The sequence below is a fragment of the Olea europaea genome, chromosome 2 (assembly GCF_002742605.1).
Source record: "Olea europaea var. sylvestris chromosome 2, O_europaea_v1, whole genome shotgun sequence".
Classification (NCBI taxonomy): Eukaryota; Viridiplantae; Streptophyta; class Magnoliopsida; order Lamiales; family Oleaceae; genus Olea; species Olea europaea.
Genome location: NC_036238.1, coordinates 9,686,033 through 9,695,949, shown reverse-complemented (window position 1 = coordinate 9,695,949; position 9,917 = coordinate 9,686,033). Strand labels below are relative to the sequence as shown.

The window sequence follows — 9,917 nt, the reverse complement described above, 5'->3', positions numbered from 1 at the left end:
GAGTCGAGTCGGCTCACGAGTTGAAATTTTAGGCTCGGCTAAAATGTCCGAACTTTTTTCTGGGCTTGAGGCAAAAAATAAATTAGGCTTGACTTGAGCTTTCGGCTCGGGCATTTCCAACCCGAGCCGGCTCAAATTTTTTTTATTTATTTATTATAAAAGGCAGCAGCACGCTGCCCCTTTTAAGGTAACATGTTGCTACCATTAATTTATTATTATTATTTTTATTTTTTTATAATATATGCTTGGTTCTCTTAAGTCAGCGAGCCATACGGGCCGGCTCGAGCTTAGCGAAATACCTAAAAATGGGGTTCGGCCCAAGTTTCTGCTCGGTTCTCTCGAGCCTCGAGCTGGGCAAGCTCGAACTTTTTTCAAACCGAGCAACAAGCGGTCCGAACCGACGAGCCCAATTGTCATCGCTACAGCAGGCTCACAAATTTAATTGCAATACAATTGGACTTTCTTAGTAAGGGCATGTTTGATATGGAAAATTTTCCATGGAATTTTTCATTTTCCACCTTTTGAGTTGTTTGTTTGTAACAATTTTTTCATGGAATTCATTTTTCCTTCGCTCCCTGCACCCCCACCCACACGTGACCTTTTTCCTTAAATTGGTGGAAAATCAATTCCCACCATTTTGGTGAGAATTGGGGTTTTCAGCTCTTTTGTTTTTTTTTATATTTTTTTCCTATTTTTTTCATCAATGGGAACAAATTCTATCCGCAATTGTAAAATAAATAAAAAATTCTCTTTAATTGACAATTTTCATAAAAAAAAAAATAAAGTCAAACAAATACCAAAAGGTCCAAAATTTCAACATTTTTTAGATGAAAAATTATATCAATCAAATACATTTATTAACAATTTCAGTAAAACAAGTTCTAGGCAATTAAATTCCCTAAAATTCATTTTTTTCACCCAAATTTCATTCTTACAATCAAACGGACCCTGAACGTTTCTTGAGTTTTGTGAGAAGCGCCTTGCCTTTCTCTTGACGTTAAGAATTAAAAGTACGAGAATACATGGTAATTCAATTTAGTCTTGGATCTTTTAATTAATTTGCCTAGATTTTAGAGACTGGTATTAATAACACATTAAAAAATAAAAAAATAAAAATAAATAAGTGAAGAAGGTAAAAAAGTCAATAGACTAGTATGTATTTTGTTGATAACCAAAACCTCGCATTTGTCGGAAAAATTAGCATTACAAAAAATACAATAGTCAGAATAACTAGGGGCTCCAGATCAATGGTTAGGATAATTATATCCACTACAAATTTTATTTCCTACACCGTATTTTAATTACACATAAAGTTCTCAATTTTTACTCGTTATATTATTTTATGTTTCTTACAATTTTTCATGACATTCCTATCTTCAAACTTTCCGTTAATTAACATATTTTGTATTTGATTACAATTTATATTCAAACAATTCGTCGAAAGCATATAGCAAATTATTTTTCCATTATATTTTTAAAAGATAAATAAATAAATACAAAAAATTATTTTTCTTTCATTTCAAAGCATGGAAGCAAAATATTTAACATAAATCATAATAAAGATACAAGATGTACTCATTAATAGAAGGTTGAAGATAAACATTCAAAGAAAAAAAATTAAGAAAATAATTACTACAACAAAGGAAGACCGAAGAACTTAACTACAATTAAAATGTGATTTAACTAATAAAAATTATAGTGATAATATAACCTTCCCAATAATTAGTCACTAATGAATATATAATTTACAACACCCTCAATATATCTATTTAAAAGAGATTAATATTTTTCTTCTTTCGTATTTCCCTCAAATTCATTCCTTTCGCCAAAAGACAAACAACAAAACTCGAACTTCACCAATCAACAATTTTGACATAGAGAGCCCGTTTCTTACCCCTCGAAAGCAGCAACATTTTTAATATGAACATTAAGAAGACAAGATAATACAATTTTCACTACCTTTGAATTATATTTTTCCTTATAAATAACCTTTCAAATATCGTTTGTTTTTCTCTTTCGTCATCATTGTAAGTGCTACAATCATGACAGAGATCAAAGTGTGCATAAAATTTGTTCTTCTACCATGTAGTTAACCACTTGGTCAAAGAATCCATCAGTCGATGATTATAAGAACTAAAGCCGCTCTCCCGAATCACAATTTGAACTTTCCACGGGTAAAATCTATAATATGAGGAGATTTCAGATATCATGGTGAGTTTCTCTCCACCGATATCATGCCTTTGAGCGCTTCAAGTAGACCAATACGCCGATGCTTGTCAAACCAACTGCTCCAGCAAAAATCACAGAGCCAAGAGCAATCCGTCCAGCTCTCCCCACAGTGGCAGTATCCGACTGTGGCTTTGTCGTAACTTCACTTGAATCTTGGTATTCCACATGCAATCTCAGAACCTGGTATGTATGGAAATAATAGTAAATCCATGATTGACCGAAGGTATCGAACATTATTACAAGTCGACTAAAATACAGAAGCTATAGACAACGCTGTAAGCTCAAATTCAGACAGCTAAGTTCGCAAGGCCAACAGTTGTAAACCTTGTACAACTGTTGTCAATATCCTCGTCACTAGAAAAAATAAAAAGTTGACGAGTGCAATAAAAGGTCAGAAATTTTAATTAGACACTACATGTATTTTTTATATCACAAGAAATAACAATAGCAGTGGCAGGCCGTAAGAGATTATACTCTAAGTTCCAAGAAGCAATGATTGTGCTGTTGTCGCCTGTTCACTTTAATAAATAGGAGAAAGCAACTTTACTTATAAAAAAGCCCTATTGAGATAGAATGCATTATGAGTATAGTTACAAATAACGCATAGCAGAATCTTAGGGAGTACTCTTTAAGTCTATGCTCTAGTGCCCCTGGGTCCACTATTAGGTGGGGTGGTGTAGGGGGAGTGAGGTCTGTCTCAGCAGGAGGGACATTAAGATCAAAATATAGGCATTTGTTTCCCTTCTTAGATTGGCTGTGCTATAAGTTGGTTATGCTATAAGAATCCCCCTACTCACAGAAGAAAGAGGTATCTTATTCCATGGTTCTGTTAAACAGTAGGCAGCTATTTCATCCACTGTGGAAAAGGTATAAATTCATCAACTTTCAAACAAGATTTAAGCACAAAAGGTAGCCAAAGATAATCGTTGCCATTATTAACCGAACAACAACCAACTATAAGGAATGCATTTAAAAAACCTCCCCAGTTAGCTTTCTCCCAAACATATTGATCCGAGTCATAGAATAATATCAAATTTTTTGAGCAGGGAGCAACTCAAGTAAAAAAAGGCACAATCTTGAGGTGGGCCAACAGGGATACCAGCAGTCAAACCACTGTCATCGTTCCTCACCCTCCTTCCAGTCAAACCAGATAATAATTATTGGGCAGTTATAATTATTTTTACCCTCCTAGGATGGTGAGAAAATTTGAATTTTGCTTGAGAGCTTCACAGCCTAATTAAATATAAGCTAACAAAAGTGTGACCACCCATTCCAGCTTGAGCCCAACAATGTTTCCAAATAAGGACATATTTGCACCATAACATCAATACCTAAGAAGCACAGAAACTAACTTGGACATGCATGTACACGACACGACACGTCAACACGTAAATTTTCAAACAAGCTGGAATGGAAATGAGGGGGCAAGGTCGATTTATATCAATACTTGTTACTTTTTAATAAACCAAATATCTTTTTCCTTTTGATTTATATTAGTGAATCTTTTAAATCATAGGAGTAGTTATTTGTTATTATATTAAAATAAAATAGAGTTAAACTATATAAATAGTGCCAAAGATAGAAAACAGCATATATTAGACGTAAAACAAATTTAACAAGAAGTTTTCTAAATCATTTTGACTTTTTTAGACAAATCTTCAGATAATTAAACTTTCTTCAATTTTATAGTTCAAATTTATGAAATGGGACCTTTTCAGGAGAGGACAATTGCTGTATCAGACATGTCCTAGAGTGCCAATGGAGTGTTGGTGTCAGGCACAACATGATACGTCCCAGACACACCATTCTTGTAGAAACTTCCGTACTTCATAGATCACGACCATTGGTTGCCTAGAAAGTTAGCTTTTGATGAAATCAATGGCACTACTTGGTACCATATACATTATTAGTATTACAAATGTGAGCACTATTCTGGCTTCTCATGACCCTTCCATTTTGTTTTCATTTCTTCTTAATCTATAGTCCAAAACTCCATGCATCCCAACACAAAGCTCCTATATTTAGTACAATTATCCCATATGTCACAATATTGTTTCATGAATTTCTTTTGAAGGCATAAACTGTAGTATCTAACACAGTAAAACCCAATAGCTTGCATTTAAGTTCTATAAATAATGACAATAGGCATGCATGATATGGAGAAAATTAAAGAAATAAATCAAGATCAAAGCCCAACATGTCATATAGGCTCTATACACTCACATGCATCCCAACACAAAGCTCCTATATTTAGTACAATTATCCCATATGTCACAATATTGTTTCATGAATTTCTTTTGAAGGCATAAACTGTAGTATCTAACACAGTAAAACCCAATAGCTTGCATTTAAGTTCTATAAATAATGACAATAGGCATGCATGATATGGAGAAAATTAAAGAAATAAATCAAGATCAAAGCCCAACATGTCATATAGGCTCTATACACTCACCAAAGTTGAATCGGTGTACACGTCCTTTATGGTCCTTAAATTTGTAAGCAAATGAATTCCCAAGACCAAGGGATGGGTATGCAGATTTCCCAGGTTCCATAGCATCTGATGCCATGAATTGAGACACTGACATCTCACTGTATAGGACAGCATGCATGAGTAGCGGTGTGTCATCAAGATAATTTATTTACAAGAAAACTAAAAGTGACCTGTGAGTGTCAAAATCATCTGATGTCTCTAAATTAAGTGCTGAATCCCAGAACTTTTGCATTACTGTAGTTGCCACATCATTAACAGCGCCAGGGCTACTTTCAACCTTAAGAAAGATATTAAAAATAACTTAGTTCTTGCCAAAATCTTTGAGAAATCAAATGTATATATACGTACATATTCATAATTTTTCGTCCCACGTATGCAAGAGCCAGTACTTTTGAATACAAGAAGGCATATTTCAAGCACTTATATAATCCAGGGGAACATTTAGCGTTGTATTCATCAGATTTTAAAAGCACATAGTTACAGGACCAGTGACATTCAGTAAAGCATGCGAATGCTTTCCCTTGGAATGTTAGGATTTTCCAGATATTGCACTTACAAATTCAATTGAAAAAAAATAATAATAATAAATAAATAAATATAATATAATAATAATAAATAAATAATAACAACAACATCAACATCAACAACAACAACAATTTGAACCAAAATGTTGACAGTTGGAGAACAAAAGAGCAAAACAATCCTGGAAATATATCCAAGTAAATATCTAATAAAGATGCACTTATAAAGAACTTAGCAATATTGTTCAAGAAAATATATTTTCTACATAGCCTGGTACAGAACAAAATTACATACTATATCCTTAACCCAGTATATGCGCTATTTACAGATTTTTATCTATCCATAAGAAATTAGAAACTGAATAAGCACACACTTTTACCAGCATTGAAAGAATATATTGATAATATTGTCTATCTTCTGCTCATGAGAACAACATAGAGGACTCCAGAGGCATGAAGTCCTCCGAAGTTACCAAAGATAAAAAGAGTTATCAACTAGAGGGGAAAAAAGAACCAAGGTGTGAAGACAGAATTCTCATTGTATTATCAATTATGTCTAACAGATCATATCTAGGATATCACAAGCTCTCATTAACGTACTTCAAATCAAATAAATAATAGTTTCATATTAGCTATCACCAATATATCAAATTCAGGGGAAATTTCATAGGTCGCATCCTGAAAACTAAAAAAGACAGAAAAGAAAAACACCACAAATTGAATCTGCAGATATCTATAGATTCAAAGTGAAACTAACTTTACCATAGAAATTGCTGCATGTGATATTTGCAAAACATCTAAACAGGCAGCAATGCTTCCATCTGCCAAGAAAATAGTGTTATGGATTTGAAAGCTGTGTATTCACATTTTTCAATTAAATAGCAGTAATCACCTTTGTCTACCACGGGAAGATGTAAAAACTTCCCATCATGCATTATATGCAACGCTTCGAGTATTGTTGTCTCTAGTGTTGCAAATTCAGGGTTCTGAGTCATTACCTTAAGAAAGAGAAATTGCACATTGACATAATAAGTCATCACAAACATCTTTACTCAAACAATAAAGAGTGAGATGAAAATTAAAAGACGTGAATTCTACTATATCTGAGTTTCTTTTATTTTTACAACGTGACATGAGAAGATTCTGTCTTGCTAATCATGTCAGAGGGATCGACATAGTATTTAACAAAGCCATAATGCCCAAAACAACCAAATATATTTCTACATATTAAAATAACACATTAAATGTCGAGCATCATACAAGTCATACACACCAAACCTGTATTTATTAAAAATAAATAAATTGATCAAATGCGGTTTCATGATAAATGTCAAATATCATAAGATCACTAAAAAATAGTAACAAGGGACCTAAGTAGACCAAAGTGAGAATGCAAACAAAAGTAAATATAGTGTTTCAAAAACTCGAATATCTAAATCAAATGAGATGTAAAACCTTTTCCACTAGAGTCAGCTCAGGAGAGAGATTTTGAGCCACAACTCGCATAAGAATATCTTTTGAACTGCAGTGAATTCCCAACGGACAATTATGAGTTTTCAAAAGGTAAGATAATGCAGACAATAAACCCTCCAATAAAGCTCATTGATAATATTCTATACAAGATATATCAATTTGAAAAAGAGGCTTTCAGAGGAAACTATACGTAAGTATCCCCAGAATCTTGTTTCCCATCATAATAAGAACTGAATTAACCCGCAATTCACGCATCCTTTTAGCAGCAACATGAATGGGATCTGAAGGTGATACTATCGCAACCCTGAAACATTAGAATATTAAGAAGTTAGTAACATAAACTGCAACTTCAAGCAGACCATACTCTTAATAATTACCATTAGGCCAGTTCAATTGCACCTGGAATTTTCAGAAATAATAGTAGATAAAGAAGGCTTGAACATGCGCTCCCTAAGTGTTTCAATAAAAGCTGATGGCGCTGAAATACAGAAGAAAGCCAAAAGAGCATAACAATTATGTCAACATTAAACGTCATTGCGTAAATAAACTAGATATGTGTAGCAGATGAACAAAAGTAATGTCAATCCTAAACAGTTCGATAAGGCCTCCTGCATGCAGAATTTCAATATATATAAATACCGTTGAAGTGATATAAATTATAAAAATCAATCCTACAGTAGTTAGGACTGTTTGAGTGGTCTTAGGACTACTAAGCTACTGCAGGGATGCTTGGCTTCCACTTTCAGTCTAAAGGCTTGGCCTCAACAACTTGCCAAGGTCAACAGTTTAAACAAGAGTCCTATCAATCCATAGAAAAAAGTTCCCATGAGAACTAGGAATTTTAGATGGAAGGCCCATACTAGAGAGGTGCCGAGGAGAGTTTAAACTAAAGGATTGCCAGTCAAGGCCATACGTTGATTTCCTGACAATGTTACGACTTTATATTGTTTATAAAGGCTTTAATAGCTACTACTTTGACTAGTGGGAATGTTGAGACTTTGAGTAGTTTATAAAGCTTCAGCGATTTTGACTCAGTTGTAAAACATATCATCTCATAAGGGAAAAAAATAAATAAATATTCTTAATCTAATGGGTGAAAGGCTTCACTAGAACGTCCCACCAGAAAAAACTTTATACTTTTTTATCTTTTTTTATATTTCATTTCATTAATATGTCTACGTCAGTCTAATTAACCAAATAAAGGAAACCGGTGTCATGCAATCTAACCACATAAGATACTTCCGTTCATGAGGCCAAACGCTGCTGAGGGTAGGGGGTTGGTGCAATTTCAATTTACCTCACCTATCGGCCATCACTTCGGAGCTTCCACAACACATGCTCTATTTGTCTATAAAATTTGGGATGTCGTAAGGAAAACCGATATTCATAGAATGAATAATGCAACGCATATTAAATTTTGTGTTTTTGTTCTTCACATGGTAATGATGCGTGTAAGAACATAAAATAAAAACTAATCCTCAAAACAAAGATAATAAATTTGTTTAGCACTAACACAGCTAATATTCCTTGCACACAATCAATAGTCCATAGCAAATAAGCATTTAAGTATGAACTAACTAGAGAAATTGCTTCCAAATTGGCGTTCCACTCCTTCAACTGCAGCCGCAATGGCGCTCCCCTGCTCTGCAGCCTTCTCCATTCTTGATATAGCATCATAAAGGCATTTTGTGATATCTAACAAAGCTATAACTTCACCATTTTCAACAACGGGAAGGTGCCTAAATTTTCCTGTTAAAGGTAAAAGAAACAACCAGGGATTAAAAAAGAAATAAATAATAAAAATAATAATAATAAATAATAATAATAATAATAATAACAATAATTAATATACATACATATATATATATATATAAGGAACACAGACTTTTTGGCAGTAATTATAAGTAAAAAAATACATTCAAAAGGTCGACTGCCCAAAAAGTTACTTGATGTCAATTATCAGTAACTAAGAGAACATCAAGAGTTAATAAATTATAATCTAGGAATAATATCCAGGGAAAATAAGTTCGTAGAAATTGGAAGGATAAAAACTTAAAAAGTGATGTAAAAACAGAGTAAACCAGTTTATAAAAATATAATCTTACAAGCAGCGAGAAATCTTAGCCTCAACTATAAGATTTAAAAAAGAACAATCATGCAAGTTCAAGGCACATAACTATAGTGATCTGTCCATCCTGAAATAGTTCATATTTCCATCTCTTTTTTTGTTCTTTATGAGCATATAATATCACCATCCCCAATACCAATTTATTCATATTACCTTCTGAGGCTAGAGCAGAACTGTAATGGTCGTTTCCTACCATCATACTCGTCTGAACAAGTTACCCATTCATTCCACAATAATTATGCTTATGGTATTATAATTATGATACTTCAAGCACAACTTAACAAAATTGTGTTCACTCTTAAATTAAACAAGCCTTTCCAAGCATCACGAAATGAAAATATAAGCAACCTTGGACCATCTTCTGAAGGGCTTCAATGGCCAAAGTATCTGAAGTCACGAAAATGGGATTCCTCGTCATCACTTTGGAAATTATCGTCTGCTCTGGCCTCAACTCCTCAGCTATAACCCTAGTCGCAATGTCCTACACATAAAAATAAATAAATAAGAAATTGACACTCACACATCAGCCTTCCTAAAATATAACCAAAGCACTCAACATCTGAACCTTTTACTTGGGTAAATGGGGGTGGGCAATGATAGAGTAACTGTACCATTCCATGCTTACTGCATTAGCATATTTAGCTACATTACCTAAGAGTTCTTCTTGCTTCCCCTTAGCATACACATCATGAATCTAAAACCAAACAACACAACCTTTTGCACTCAAGAATTATGCACTGCATTCTCAATACATAAATACCTTGTCAGTGACAATGCCTGAGAGCAAGGCATTAGCATCAGTTAGCAGCACAGCATCAACACGTCTGGCTGCCATCCTCCGACAGGCATCAGACACTGTGGTCCCCTCAGGAATTGTAAGTGCCTTAGATAACCTAAGCTTCTTAACTGTCCTCTCCCCAACGGACCTAGTCATACATATAAATAATATAGATGATGTAAAGAACCAGAAGAACCCTAGCAGTTTTCATCTGTTCATGATAATATGCAAGGTAATATAACAAGGGACAATCGTTAACTCATTGTAGCTTAAAGCTGTAATACAATATATAAAATC

At 33.8% G+C, this 9,917-nt stretch overlaps 1 protein-coding gene across 1 annotated transcript in view; it reads right to left on the bottom strand.

Annotated features, from left to right (window-relative positions):
• Positions 1-4,643: 4,643 nt before the first annotated feature.
• Positions 4,644-9,917, bottom strand: part of LOC111410644 (CBS domain-containing protein CBSCBSPB3) — a 6,586-nt gene continuing 1,312 nt past the window's right edge. The window contains exons 2-11 of the mRNA XM_023041090.1: positions 9,603-9,768; positions 9,191-9,323; positions 8,293-8,463; positions 7,114-7,192; positions 6,905-7,018; positions 6,697-6,763; positions 6,134-6,239; positions 6,004-6,062; positions 4,891-4,997; positions 4,644-4,818 (exon numbers count right to left, since the gene is read on the bottom strand). Of these exons, the coding sequence (XP_022896858.1) occupies positions 4,659-4,818; positions 4,891-4,997; positions 6,004-6,062; positions 6,134-6,239; positions 6,697-6,763; positions 6,905-7,018; positions 7,114-7,192; positions 8,293-8,463; positions 9,191-9,323; positions 9,603-9,768 (1,162 nt within the window). The 3' untranslated portion in view covers positions 4,644-4,658. The remainder of the gene's footprint in view (positions 4,819-4,890; positions 4,998-6,003; positions 6,063-6,133; positions 6,240-6,696; positions 6,764-6,904; positions 7,019-7,113; positions 7,193-8,292; positions 8,464-9,190; positions 9,324-9,602; positions 9,769-9,917) is intronic.